General features: G+C 43.2%; 1 protein-coding gene across 1 annotated transcript in view; it reads right to left on the reverse strand.

Moving 5' to 3' along the window:
- Positions 1-17,500, reverse strand: part of LOC142475006 (talin-1-like) — a 26,612-nt gene that overhangs the window by 7,111 nt on the left and 2,001 nt on the right. The window contains exon 2 of the mRNA XM_075581100.1: positions 110-214. Coding sequence (XP_075437215.1) covers positions 110-193 — 84 coding nt within the window. The 5' untranslated portion in view covers positions 194-214. The remainder of the gene's footprint in view (positions 1-109; positions 215-17,500) is intronic.

Here is a 17,500-nt window from a genome sequence, read left to right on the forward strand (position 1 = left end):
AGGGGTACATAGCCTCTGGCCCCTCCCTTGCAGGGGTATATAACCTCTGGCCCCTCCCTTGCAGGGGTATATAACCTCTGGCCCCTCCCTCGCAGGGGTATATAAATACCTTGACCAGGAAGAAGGACACTCCGTATGTTTTCAGCGAGCGTGCGAGTTTAACGTAACGAGCCTTCGCCTCAATCTCACTCATATCCTCACACTGTTTGTGAGCCTGGAGAGAGAGAGAGAGGCGAGTGTTATATACATACAGTGTATCCCCCTGTACACTGCACAGCATCTGTGCCGGCTATCTATCTATATATACAGTGTATCCCCCTGTACACTGCACAGCATCTGTGCCGGCTATCTATCTATATATACAGTGTATCCCCCTGTACACTGCACAGCATCTGTGCCGGCTATCTATCTATATATACAGTGTATCCCCCTGTACCACTGCACAGCATGTGTGCCGGATATCTATCTATCTATATATACAGTGTATCCCCCTGTACCACTGCACAGCATGTGTGCCGGATATCTATCTATCTATATATACAGTGTATCCCCCTGTACCACTGCACAGCATGTGTGCCGGATATCTATCTATCTATATATACAGTGTATCCCCCTGTACCACTGCACAGCATGTGTGCCGGATATCTATCTATCTATATACACAGTGTATCCCCCTGTACCACTGCACAGCATGTGTGCCGGATATCTATCTATCTATATATACAGTGTATCCCCCTGTACCGCTGCACAGCATGTGTGCCGGATATCTATCTATCTATATATACAGTGTATCCCCCTGTACCACTGCACAGCATGTGTGCCGGATATCTATCTATCTATATATACAGTGTATCCCCCTGTACCACTGCACAGCATGTGTGCCGGATATCTATCTATCTATCTATCTATCTATATATACAGTGTATCCCCCTGTACCACTGCACAGCATGTGTGCCGGATATCTATCTATCTATATATACAGTGTATCCCCCTGTACCACTGCACAGCATGTGTGCCGGATATCTATCTATCTATCTATATATATACAGTGTATCCCCCTGTACCACTGCACAGCATGTGTGCCGGATATCTATCTATATATACAGTGTATCCCCCTGTACCACTGCACAGCATGTGTGCCGGATATCTATCTATATATACAGTGTATCCCCCTGTACAACTGCACAGCATGTGTGCCGGATATCTATCTATCTATATATACAGTGTATCCCCCTGTACCGCTGCACAGCATGTGTGCCGGATATCTATCTATCTATATATATACAGTGTATCCCCCTGTATCACTGCACAGCATGTGTGCCGGATATCTATCTATCTATATATATACAGTGTATCCCCCTGTACCACTGCACAGCATGTGTGCCGGATATCTATCTATCTATATATATACAGTGTATCCCCCTGTACCACTGCACAGCATGTGTGCCGGATAGCTATCTATCTATATATACAGTGTATCCCCCTGTACCACTGCACAGCATGTGTGCCGGATATCTATCTATCTATATATACAGTGTATCCCCCTGTACCGCTGCACAGCATGAGTGCCGGATATCTATCTATCTATATATACAGTGTATCCCCCTGTACCACTGCACAGCATGTGTGCCGGATATCTATCTATCTATATATACAGTGTATCCCCCTGTACCACTGCACAGCATGTGTGCCGGATATCTATCTATCTATCTATATATACAGTGTATCCCCCTGTACCACTGCACAGCATGTGTGCCGGATATCTATCTATCTATATATACAGTGTATCCCCCTGTACCACTGCACAGTATGTGTGCCGGATATCTATCTATATATATACAGTGTATCCCCCTGTAACACTGCACAGCATGTGTGCCGGATATCTATCTATCTATATATACAGTGTATCCCCCTGTACCACTGCACAGCATGTGTGCCGGATATCTATCTATATATATATATATACAGTGTATCCCCCTGTACCACTGCACAGCATGTGTGCCGGATATCTATCTATCTATCTATCTATCTATCTATCTATATATACAGTGTATCCCCCTGTACCACTGCACAGCATGTGTGCCGGATATCTATCTATCTATATATACAGTGTATCCCCCTGTACCACTGCACAGCATGTGTGCCGGATATCTATCTATCTATCTATATATACAGTGTATCCCCCTGTACCACTGCACAGCATGTGTGCCGGATATCTATCTATCTATCTATATATACAGTGTATCCCCCTGTACCACTGCACAGCATGTGTGCCGGATATCTATCTATCTATATATACAGTGTATCCCCCTGTACCACTGCACAGCATGTGTGCCGGATATCTATCTATCTATATATACAGTGTATCCCCCTGTACCACTGCACAGCATGTGTGCCGGATATCTATCTATCTATATATACAGTGTATCCCCCTGTACCACTGCACAGCATGTGTGCCGGATATCTATCTATCTATATATACAGTGTATCCCCCTGTACCACTGCACAGCATGTGTGCCGGATATCTATCTATCTATATATATACAGTGTATCCCCCTGTACCACTGCACAGCATGTGTGCCGGATATCTATCTATCTATATATACAGTGTATCCCCCTGTACCACTGCACAGCCTGTGTGCCGGATATCTATCTATATATACAGTGTATCCCCCTGTACCACTGCACAGCATGTGTGCCGGATATCTATCTATCTATATATACAGTGTATCCCCCTGTACCACTGCACAGCATGTGTGCCGGATATCTATCTATCTATATATACAGTGTGTCCCCCTGTACCACTGCACAGCATGTGTGCCGGATATCTATCTATCTATATATACAGTGTATCCCCCTGTACCACTGCACAGCATGTGTGCCGGATATCTATCTATCTATATATACAGTGTATCCCCCTGTACCACTGCACAGCATGTGTGCCGGATATCTATCTATCTATATATATACAGTGTATCCCCCTGTACCACTGCACAGCATGTGTGCCGGATATCTATCTATCTATATATACAGTGTATCCCCCTGTACCACTGCACAGCATGTGTGCCGGATATCTATCTATCTATATATACAGTGTATCCCCCTGTACCACTGCACAGCATGTGTGCCGGATATCTATCTATCTATATATATACAGTGTATCCCCCTGTACCACTGCACAGCATGTGTGCCGGATATCTATCTATCTATATATACAGTGTATCCCCCTGTACCACTGCACAGCATGTGTGCCGGATATCTATCTATCTATATATACAGTGTATCCCCCTGTACCACTGCACAGCATGTGTGCCGGATATCTATCTATCTATCTATATATACAGTGTAATCCCCCTGTACCGCTGCACAGCATGTGTGCCGGATATCTATCTATCTATATATACAGTGTATCCCCCTGTACCACTGCACAGCATGTGTGCCGGATATCTATCTATCTATATATACAGTGTATCCCCCTGTACCACTGCACAGCATGTGTGCTGGATATCTATCTATCTATCTATATATACAGTGTATCCCCCTGTACTACTGCACAGCATGTGTGCCGGATATCTATCTATCTATATATACAGTGTATCCCCCTGTACCACTGCACAGCATGTGTGCCGGATATCTATCTATCTATATATACAGTGTATCCCCCTGTACCACTGCACAGCATGTGTGCCGGATATCTATCTATCTATATATACAGTGTGTCCCCCTGTACCACTGCACAGCATGTGTGCCGGATATCTATCTATCTATATATACAGTGTATCCCCCTGTACCACTGCACAGCATGTGTGCCGGATATCTATCTATCTATATATACAGTGTATCCCCCTGTACCACTGCACAGCATGTGTGCCGGATATCTATCTATCTATATATATATACAGTGTATCCCCCTGTACCACTGCACAGCATGTGTGCCGGATATCTATCTATCTATATATATACAGTGTATCCCCCTGTACCACTGCACAGCATGTGTGCCGGATATCTATCTATCTATATATACAGTGTGTCCCCCTGTACCACTGCACAGCATGTGTGCCGGATATCTATCTATATATACAGTGTATCCCCCGTACCACTGCACAGCATGTGTGCCGGATATCTATCTATCTATATATACAGTGTATCCCCCTGTACCACTGCACAGCATGTGTGCCGGATATCTATCTATCTATCTATCTATCTATATATACAGTGTATCCCCCTGTACCACTGCACAGCATGTGTGCCGGATATCTATCTATCTATATATACAGTGTATCCCCCTGTACCACTGCACAGCATGTGTGCCGGATATCTATCTATCTATCTATATATATACAGTGTATCCCCCTGTACCACTGCACAGCATGTGTGCCGGATATCTATCTATCTATCTATCTATATATATATATATATATACACTGTGTCCCCCTGTACCACTGCACAGCATGTGTGCCGGATATCTATCTATCTATATATACAGTGTATCCCCCTGTACCACTGCACAGCATGTGTGCCGGATATCTATCTATCTATATATACAGTGTATCCCCCTGTACCACTGCACAGCATGTGTGCCGGATATCTATCTATCTATATATACAGTGTATCCCCCTGTACCACTGCACAGCATGTGTGCCGGATATATATCTATCTATATACACAGTGTATCCCCCTGTACCACTGCACAGCATGTGTGCCGGATATATATCTATCTATATACACAGTGTATCCCCCTGTACCACTGCACAGCATGTGTGCCGGATATCTATCTATCTATCTATATATACAGTGTGTCCCCCTGTACCACTGCACAGCATGTGTGCCGGATATCTATCTATATACATACAGTGTATCCCCCTGTACCACTGCACAGCATGTGTGCCGGATATCTATCTATCTATCTATATATACAGTGTGTCCCCCTGTACCACTGAACACCCTGTGTGCCGGATATCTATCTATCTATATATACAGTGTATCCCCCTGTACCACTGCACAGCATGTGTGCCGGATATCTATCTATCTATATATACAGTGTATCCCCCTGTACCACTGCACAGCATGTGTGCCGGATATCTATCTATCTATATATACAGTGTGTCCCCCTGTACCACTGCACAGCATGTGTGCCGGATATCTATCTATCTATATATACAGTGTATCCCCCTGTACCACTGCACAGCCTGTGTGCCGGATATCTATCTATCTATCTATATATACAGTGTGTCCCCCTGTACCACTGCACACCCTGTGTGCCGGATATCTATCTATCTATCTATCTATCTATATATACAGTGTATCCCCCTGTACCACTGCACAGCATGTGTGCCGGATATCTATCTATCTATATATATACAGTGTATCCCCCTGTACCACTGCACACCCTGTGTGCCGGATATCTATCTATCTATCTATATATACAGTGTGTCCCCCTGTACCACTGCACAGCATGTGTGCCGGATATCTATCTATCTATATATACAGTGTATCCCCCTGTACCACTGCACAGCATGTGTGCCGGATATCTATCATCTATCTATATATACAGTGTATCCCCCTGTACCACTGCACAGCATGTGTGCCGGATATCTATCTATCTATCTATATATACAGTGTATCCCCCTGTACCACTGCACAGCACGTGTGCCGGATATCTATCTATCTATATATACAGTGTATCCCCCTGTACCACTGCACAGCATGTGTGCCGGATATCTATCTATCTATCTATATATATATATACAGTGTATCCCCCTGTACCACTGCACAGTATGTGTGCCGGATATCTATCTATCTATATATACAGTGTATCCCCCTGTACCACTGCACAGCATGTGTGCCGGATATCTATCTATATATATATACAGTGTATCCCCCTGTACCACTGCACAGCATGTGTGCCGGATATCTATCTATCTATATATACAGTGTATCCCCCTGTACCACTGCACAGCATGTGTGCCGGATATCTATCTATATATACAGTGTATCCCCCTGTACCACTGCACAGCATGTGTGCCGGATATCTATCTATATATATATACAGTGTATCCCCCTGTACCACTGCACAGCATGTGTGCCGGATATCTATCTATCTATATATATACAGTGTATCCTCCTGTACCACTGCACAGCATGTGTGCCGGATATCTATCTATCTATCTATCTATCTATCTATATATACAGTGTATCCCCCTGTACCACTGCACAGCATGTGTGCCGGATATCTATCTATCTATCTATCTATCTATCTATATATACAGTGTATCCCCCTGTACCACTGCACAGCATGTGTGCCGGATATCTATCTATCTATATATACAGTGTATCCCCCTGTACCACTGCACAGCATGTGTGCCGGATATCTATCTATCTATATATATATATACAGTGTATCCCCCTGTACCACTGCACAGCATGTGTGCCGGATATCTATCTATCTATACATACAGTGTATCCCCCTGTACCACTGCACAGCATGTGTGCCGGATATCTATCTATCTATCTATCTATATATATACAGTGTATCCCCCTGTACCACTGCACAGCATGTGTGCCGGATATCTATCTATCTATCTATCTATATATACAGTGTATCCCCCTGTACCACTGCACACCCTGTGTGCCGGATATCTATCTATCTATCTATATATACAGTGTGTCCCCCTGTACCACTGCACAGCATGTGTGCCGGATATCTATCATCTAGCTATATATACAGTGTATCCCCCTGTACCACTGCACAGCATGTGTGCCGGATATCTATCTATCTATATATATATACAGTGTATCCCCCTGTACCACTGCACAGCATGTGTGCCGGATATCTATCTATCTATATATACAGTGTATCCCCCTGTACCACTGCACAGCATGTGTGCCGGATATCTATCTATCTATATATACAGTGTAATCCCCCTGTACCGCTGCACAGCATGTGTGCCGGATATCTATCTATCTATATATACAGTGTAATCCCCCTGTACCGCTGCACAGCATGTGTGCCGGATATCTATCTATCTATATATACAGTGTATCCCCCTGTACCACTGCACAGCATGTGTGCCGGATATCTATCTATCTATATATACAGTGTATCCCCCTGTACCACTGCACAGCATGTGTGCCGGATATCTATCTATCTATCTATATATACAGTGTATCCCCCTGTACCACTGCACAGCATGTGTGCCGGATATCTATCTATCTATATATACAGTGTGTCCCCCTGTACCACTGCACAGCATGTGTGCCGGATATCTATCTATATATACAGTGTATCCCCCTGTACCACTGCACAGCATGTGTGCCGGATATCTATCTATCTATATATACAGTGTATCCCCCTGTACCACTGCACAGCATGTGTGCCGGATATCTATCTATCTATCTATATATACAGTGTATCCCCCTGTACCACTGCACAGCATGTGTGCCGGATATCTATCTATCTATATATACAGTGTATCCCCCTGTACCACTGCACAGCATGTGTGCCGGATATCTATCTATCTATCTATCTATCTATCTATCTAAATATATATACAGTGTATCCCCCTGTACCACTGCACACCCTGTGTGCCGGATATCTATCTATCTATCTATATATACAGTGTATCCCCCTGTACCACTGCACAGCATGTGTGCCGGATATCTATCTATCTATCTATCTATCTATCTATCTATCTATCTATCTATCTATCTATATATACAGTGTGTCCCCCTGTACCACTGCACACCCTGTGTGCCGGATATCTATCTATCTATATATACAGTGTATCCCCCTGTACCACTGCACAGCATGTGTGCCGGATATCTATATATCTATATATACAGTGTATCCCCCTGTACCACTGCACAGCATGTGTGCCGGATATCTATCTATCTATCTATCTATACAGTGTATCCCCCTGTACCACTGCACAGCATGTGTGCCGGATATCTATCTATCTATATATACAGTGTATCCCCCTGTACCACTGCACAGCATGTGTGCCGGATATCTATCTATCTATATATACAGTGTGTCCCCCTGTACCACTGCACAGCATGTGTGCCGGATATCTATCTATCTATCTATATATACAGTGTGTCCCCCTGTACCACTGCACAGCATGTGTGCCGGATATCTATCTATCTATCTATATATACAGTGTGTCCCCCTGTACCACTGCACACCCTGTGTGCCGGATATCTATCTATCTATCTATCTATATATACAGTGTATCCCCCTGTACCACTGCACAGCATGTGTGCCGGATATCAATCTATCTATATATATACAGTGTATCCCCCTGTACCACTGCACACCCTGTGTGCCGGATATCTATCTATCTATCTATCTATATATACAGTGTGTCCCCCTGTACCACTGCACAGCATGTGTGCCGGATATCTATCTATCTATATATACAGTGTATCCCCCTGTACCACTGCACAGCATGTGTGCCGGATATCTATCATCTATCTATATATACAGTGTATCCCCCTGTACCACTGCACAGCATGTGTGCCGGATATCTATCTATCTATATATACAGTGTGTCCCCCTGTACCACTGCACAGCATGTGTGCCGGATATCTATCTATCTATATATACAGTGTATCCCCCTGTACCACTGCACAGCATGTGTGCCGGATATCTGTCTATCTATATATACAGTGTATCCCCCTGTACCACTGCACAGCATGTGTGCCGGATATCTATCTATCTATCTATCTATCTATCTATCTATCTATATATATATACAGTGTATCCCCCTGTACCACTGCACAGTATGTGTGCCGGATATCTATCTATCTATATATACAGTGTATCCCCCTGTACCACTGCACAGCATGTGTGCCGGATATCTATCTATCTATATATACAGTGTATCCCCCTGTACCACTGCACAGCATGTGTGCCGGATATCTATCTATATATATATACAGTGTATCCCCCTGTACCACTGCACAGCATGTGTGCCGGATATCTATCTATCTATATATACAGTGTATCCCCCTGTACCACTGCACAGCATGTGTGCCGGATATCTATCTATCTATATATATACAGTGTATCCCCCTGTACCACTGCACAGCATGTGTGCCGGATATCTATCTATCTATATATACAGTGTATCCCCCTGTACCACTGCACAGCATGTGTGCCGGATATCTATCTATCTATATATACAGTGTATCCTCCTGTACCACTGCACAGCATGTGTGCCGGATATCTATCTATCTATCTATATATACAGTGTATCCCCCTGTACCACTGCACAGCATGTGTGCCGGATATCTATCTATCTATATATACAGTGTATCCCCCTGTACCACTGCACAGCATGTGTGCCGGATATCTATCTATATATATATATATATATACAGTGTATCCCCCTGTACCACTGCACAGCATGTGTGCCGGATATCTATCTATCTATCTATCTATCTATCTATCTATCTATATATATACAGTGTATCCCCCTGTACCACTGCACAGCATGTGTGCCGGATATCTATCTATCTATCTATATATACAGTATATCCCCCTGTACCACTGCACACCCTGTGTGCCGGATATCTATCTATCTATCTATATATATATATACAGTGTGTCCCCCTGTACCACTGCACAGCATGTGTGCCGGATATCTATCATCTATCTATATATACAGTGTATCCCCCTGTACCACTGCACAGCATGTGTGCCGGATATCTATCTATCTATATATACAGTGTATCCCCCTGTACCACTGCACAGCATGTGTGCCGGATATCTATCTACCTATATACAGTATACAGTGTATCCCCCTGTACCACTGCACAGCATGTGTGCCGGATATCTATCTATCTATACATACAGTGTATCCCCCTGTACCACTGCACAGCCTGTGTGCCGGATATCTATCTATCTATATATACAGTGTATCCCCCTGTACCACTGCACAGCATGTGTGCCGGATATCTATCTATCTATATATACAGTGTATCCCCCTGTACCACTGCACAGCATGTGTGCCGGATATCTATCTATCTATCTATCTATATATACAGTGTATCCCCCTGTACCACTGCACAGTATGTGTGCCGGATATCTATCTATCTATATACAGTGTATCCCCCTGTACCACTGCACAGCATGTGTGCCGGATATCTATCTATCTATATATATACAGTGTATCCCCCTGTACCACTGCACAGCATGTGTGCCGGATATCTATCTATCTATATATACAGTGTATCCCCCTGTACCACTGCACAGCATGTGTGCCGGATATCTATCTATCTATCTATCTATCTATCTATCTATCTATATATATATATACAGTGTATCCCCCTGTACCACTGCACAGCATGTGTGCCGGATATCTATCTATCTATATATACAGTGTATCCCCCTGTACCACTGCACAGCATGAGTGCCGGATATCTATCTATCTATATATACAGTGTATCCCCCTGTACCACTGCACAGCATGTGTGCCGGATATCTATCTATCTATATATACAGTGTATCCCCCTGTACCACTGCACAGCATGTGTGCCGGATATCTATCTATCTATATATACAGTGTGTCCCCCTGTACCACTGCACAGCATGTGTGCCGGATATCTATCTATCTATATATACAGTGTGTCCCCCTGTACCACTGCACAGCATGTGTGCCGGATATCTATCTATCTATATATACAGTGTATCCCCCTGTACCACTGCACAGCATGTGTGCCGGATATCTATCTATCTATCTATCTATCTATCTATCTATCTATCTATCTATCTATCTATATATACAGTGTATCCCCCTGTACCACTGCACAGCATGTGTGCCGGATATCTATCTATCTATATATACAGTGTGTCCCCCTGTACCACTGCACAGCATGTGTGCCGGATATCTATCTATCTATATATACAGTGTATCCCCCTGTACCACTGCACAGCATGTGTGCCGGATATCTATCTATCTATATATACAGTGTATCCCCCTGTACCACTGCACAGCATGTGTGCCGGATATCTATCTATCTATATATACAGTGTATCCCCCTGTACCACTGCACAGCATGTGTGCCGGATATCTATCTATCTATCTATCTATCTATATATACAGTGTATCCCCCTGTACCACTGCACAGCATGTGTGCCGGATATCTATCTATCTATATATACAGTGTATCCCCCTGTACCACTGCACAGCATGTGTGCCGGATATCTATCTATCTATATATATACAGTGTATCCCCCTGTATCACTGCACAGCATGTGTGCTGGATATCTATCTATCTATATATACAGTGTATCCCCCTGTACCGCTGCACAGCATGTGTGCCGGATATCTCTTTATCTATATATACAGTGTATCCCCCTGTACCGCTGCACAGCATGTGTGCCGGATATCTATCTATCTATATATACAGTGTATCCCCCTGTACCGCTGCACAGCATGTGTGCCGGATATCTATCTATATATACAGTGTATCCCCCTGTACCACTGCACAGCATGTGTGCTGGATATCTATCTATCTATCTATCTATATATATACAGTGTATCCCCCTGTACCACTGCACAGTATGTGTGCCGGATATCTATCTATCTATATATACAGTGTATCCCCCTGTACCACTGCACAGCATGTGTGCCGGATATCTATCTATCTATCTATACAGTGTATCCCCCTGTACCACTGCACAGCATGTGTGCCGGATATCTATCTATCTATCTATATATACAGTGTATCCCCCTGTACCACTGCACAGCATGTGTGCCGGATATCTATCTATCTATATATACAGTGTATCCCCCTGTACCACTGCACAGCCTGTGTGCCGGATATCTATCTATCTATATATACAGTGTATCCCCCTGTACCACTGCACAGCCTATGTGCCGGATATCTATCTATCTATCTATATATACAGTGTATCCCCCTGTACCACTGCACAGCATGTGTGCCGGATATCTATCTATCTATCTATCTATATATACAGTGTATCCCCCTGTACCACTGCACAGCATGTGTGCCGGATATCTATCTATCTATATATACAGTGTATCCCCCTGTACCACTGCACAGCATGTGTGCCGGATATCTATCTATCTATATATACAGTGTATCCCCCTGTACCACTGCACAGCATGTGTGCCGGATATCTATCTATCTATATATACAGTGTATCCCCCTGTACCACTGCACAGCATGTGTGCCGGATATCTATCTATCTATATATACAGTGTATCCCCCTGTACCACTGCACAGCATGTGTGCCGGATATCTATCTATCTATATATACAGTGTGTCCCCCTGTACCACTGCACAGCATGTGTGCCGGATATCTATCTATCTATATATACAGTGTATCCCCCTGTACCACTGCACAGCATGTGTGCCGGATATCTATCTATCTATATATACAGTGTATCCCCCTGTACCACTGCACAGCATGTGTGCCGGATATCTATCTATCTATCTATACAGTGTATCCCCCTGTACCACTGCACAGCATGTGTGCCGGATATCTATCTATCTATCTATCTATATATACAGTGTATCCCCCTGTACCACTGCACAGCATGTGTGCCGGATATCTATCTATCTATATATACAGTGTATCCCCCTGTACCACTGCACAGCATGTGTGCCGGATATCTATCTATATATACAGTGTATCCCCCTGTACCACTGCACAGCATGTGTGCCGGATATCTATCTATATATATATATATACAGTGTATCCCCCTGTACCACTGCACAGCATGTGTGCCGGATATCTATCTATCTATATATATACAGTGTATCCCCCTGTACCACTGCACAGCATGTGTGCCGGATATCTATCTATCTATATATACAGTGTATCCCCCTGTACCACTGCACAGCATGTGTGCCGGATATCTATCTATCTATATATACAGTGTATCCCCCTGTACCACTGCACAGCATGTGTGCCGGATATCTATCTATCTATCTATCTATATATATACAGTGTATCCCCCTGTACCACTGCACAGCATGTGTGCCGGATATCTATCTATCTATCTATCTATCTATACAGTGTATCCCCCTGTACCACTGCACAGCATGTGTGCCGGATATCTATCTATCTATATATATATATATACAGTGTATCCCCCTGTACCACTGCACAGCATGTGTGCCGGATATCTATCTATATATATATATATACAGTGTATCCCCCTGTACCACTGCACAGCATGTGTGCCGGATATCTATCTATCTATATATACAGTGTATCCCCCTGTACCACTGCACAGCATGTGTGCCGGATATCTATCTATCTATATATACAGTGTATCCCCCTGTACCACTGCACAGCATGTGTGCCGGATATCTATCTATCTATATATACAGTGTATCCCCCTGTACCACTGCACAGCATGTGTGCCGGATATCTATCTATATATATATACAGTGTATCCCCCTGTACCACTGCACAGCATGTGTGCCGGATATCTATCTATCTATATATATATACAGTGTATCCCCCTGTACCACTGCACAGCCTGTGTGCCGGATATCTATCTATCTATCTATATATATATACAGTGTATCCCCCTGTACCACTGCACAGCCTGTGTGCCGGATATCTATCTATCTATCTATATATACAGTGTATCCCCCTGTACCACTGCACAGCATGTGTGCCGGATATCTATCTATCTATACATACAGTGTATCCCTCTGTACCACTGCACAGCATGTGTGCCGGATATCTATCTATATATATATACAGTGTATCCCCCTGTACCACTGCACAGCCTGTGTGCCGGATATCTATCTATCTATCTATATATACAGTGTATCCCCCTGTACCACTGCACAGCATGTGTGCCGGATATCTATCTATCTATCTATATATACAGTGTATCCCCCTGTACCACTGCACAGCATGTGTGCCGGATATCTATCTATCTATACATACAGTGTATCCCCCTGTACCACTGCACAGCCTGTGTGCCGGATATCTATCTATCTATCTATATATACAGTGTATCCCCCTGTACCACTACACAGCATGTGTGCCGGATATCTATCTATCTATATATACAGTGTATCCCCCTGTACCACTGCACAGCATGTGTGCCGGATATCTATCTATCTATATATACAGTGTATCCCCCTGTACCACTGCACACCCTGTGTGCCGGATATCTATCTATCTATCTATATATACAGTGTATCCCCCTGTACCACTGCACAGTATGTGTGCCGGATATCTATCTATCTATATATACAGTGTATCCCCCTGTACCACTGCACAGCCTGTGTGCCGGATATCTATCTATCTATCTATATATACAGTGTATCCCCCTGTACCACTGCACAGTATGTGTGCCGGATATCTATCTATCTATATATACAGTGTATCCCCCTGTACCACTGCACAGCCTGTGTGCCGGATATCTATCTATCTATCTATATATACAGTGTATCCCCCTGTACCACTGCACAGCATGTGTGCCGGATATCTATCTATCTATCTATATATACAGTGTATCCTCCTGTACCACTGCACAGCATGTGTGCCGGATATCTATCTATCTATACATACAGTGTATCCCCCTGTACCACTGCACAGCATGTGTGCCGGATATCTATCTATATATATATATACAGTGTATCCCCCTGTACCACTGCACAGCATGTGTGCCGGATATCTATCTATCTATCTATATATACAGTGTATCCCCCTGTACCACTGCACAGCCTGTGTGCCGGATATCTATCTATCTATCTATCTATATATACAGTGTATCCCCCTGTACCACTGCACAGCATGTGTGCCGGATATCTATCTATCTATACATACAGTGTATCCCCCTGTACCACTGCACAGCATGTGTGCCGGATATCTATCTATCTATACATACAGTGTATCCCCCTGTACCACTGCACAGCATGTGTGCCGGATATCTATCTATCTATATATACAGTGTATCCCCCTGTACCACTGCACAGCATGTGTGCCGGATATCTATCTATCTATCTATATATACAGTGTATCCCCCTGTACCACTGCACAGCCTGTGTGCCGGATATCTATCTATCTATCTATATATACAGTGTATCCCCCTGTACCACTGCACAGCATGTGTGCCGGATATCTATCTATCTATATATATACAGTGTATCCCCCTGTACCACTGCACAGCATGTGTGCCGGATATCTATCTATCTATATATACATTGTATCCCCCTGTACCACTGCACAGCATGTGTGCCGGATATCTATCTATCTATCTATATATACAGTGTATTCCCCTGTACCACTGCACAGCATGTGTGCCGGATATCTATCTATCTATATATACAGTGTATCCCCCTGTACCACTGCACAGTATGTGTGCCGGATATCTATCTATCTATATATACAGTGTATCCCCCTGTACCACTGCACAGCATGTGTGCCGGATATCTATCTATCTATATATACAGTGTATCCCCCTGTACCACTGCACAGCATGTGTGCCGGATATCTATCTATCTATATATACAGTGTATCCCCCTGTACCACTGCACAGCATGTGTGCCGGATATCTATCTATCTATATATACAGTGTATCCCCCTGTACCACTGCACAGCATGTGTGCCGGATATCTATCTATCTATCTATCTATCTATCTATCTATCTATCTATATATACAGTGTATCCCCCTGTACCACTGCACAGCATGTGTGCCGGATATCTATCTATCTATCTATATATACAGTGTATCCCCCTGTACCACTGCACAGCATGTGTGCCGGATATCTATCTATCTATACATACAGTGTATCCCCCTGTACCACTGCACAGCATGTGTGCCGGATATCTATCTATCTATATATACAGTGTATCCCCCTGTACCACTGCACAGCATGTGTGCCGGATATCTATCTATATATACAGTGTATCCCCCTGTACCACTGCACAGCATGTGTGCCAGATATCTATCTATCTATATATACAGTGTATCCCCCTGTACCACTGCACAGCATGTGTGCCGGATATCTATCTATCTATATATACAGTGTATCCCCCTGTACCACTGCACAGCATGTGTGCCGGATATCTATCTATCTATATATACAGTGTATCCCCCTGTACCACTGCACAGCATGTGTGCCGGATATCTATCTATCTATCTATCTATATATATATACAGTGTATCCCCCTGTACCACTGCACAGCATGTGTGCCGGATATCTATCTATCTATATATACAGTGTGTCCCCCTGTACCACTGCACAGCATGTGTGTCGGATATCTATCTATCTATATATACAGTGTATCCCCCTGTACCACTGCACAGCATGTGTGCCGGATATCTATCTATCTATATATATATATATATCTATATAAATATATAACATACTGGACACCTAATAAGCTCCTATTGAACCCCCAAAATAACCACAACATATATATAAGCATATGAGTGTCACAGAGGAGTGCTACTGAGCATGGCAATATATATTTAAAACCAGAGACAGAACATAAAACACAGACAGAGCTCAGTTTTAGCACATCCAGTGAAACTCATACACGGTACAGTGCCTAAATATATATGTATAAATATCTATTAAGTAAAATGGTCTTTTAGTTCGACATTTTTGGCCAAAATTGTTGTAAGCCCCTCAGCCAACGGCACGGCAGACCACATTTCAGGGGTCTGCCGTTGGCTCAGGGGCTTACAACAATTTTGGCCAAAAATGTCAAACTAAAAGACCATTTTACTTAATAGATATTTATACATATATATTTAGGCACTGTACCGTGTATGAGTTTCACTGGATGTGCTAAAACTGAGCTCTGTCTGTGTTTTATGTTCTGTCTCTGGTTTTAAATATATATTGCCATGCTCAGTAGCACTCCTCTGTGACACTCATATGCTTATATATATATGTTGTGGTTATTTTGGGGGTTCAATAGGAGCTTGTTAGGTGTCCAGTATGTTTTACAATTCTTGTTCAGCTAGTCTTGGCTGTTTGGAGGGTGGCAACCTCCTACCTAATTGAAGCTCACCCCCTCCCACATTTAAATGGTTAAGGGCTCACTCCATAGCATCTTCCACTCAGGGGAACTTGCTGGCTTGCAGGATGGTTGTGACAACTCTAATACAGAGTGCTTTTCCTGGTAATGTACAGGTTAACAAAAACCTTCAATCAGACTTAGAACTTTGCAACTAATTTTGACAGATTTACTATAAATCATTCTTCCTGTTATTACACAGGTTATTAAGAATTTATATTAGTGTTAGGGACCCCTGAAATGTGGTCTGCCGTGCAGTGTCTCAGGGGCTTATAACAATTTTGGCCAAAAATGTCAAACTAAAACACCATTTTATTTAATAGATATTTATACATATATATTTAGGCACTGTACCGTGTATGAGTTTCACTGGATGTGCACTGAGCTCTGTCTGTGTTTTATGTTCTGTCTCTGGTTTTAAAAACTATATAAATATATATATATAGATATATATATACACATGAAGGTCAGTC

This window comes from Ascaphus truei, unplaced genomic scaffold, assembly GCF_040206685.1.
Source record: "Ascaphus truei isolate aAscTru1 unplaced genomic scaffold, aAscTru1.hap1 HAP1_SCAFFOLD_1049, whole genome shotgun sequence".
Lineage (NCBI taxonomy): Eukaryota > Metazoa > Chordata > Amphibia > Anura > Ascaphidae > Ascaphus > Ascaphus truei.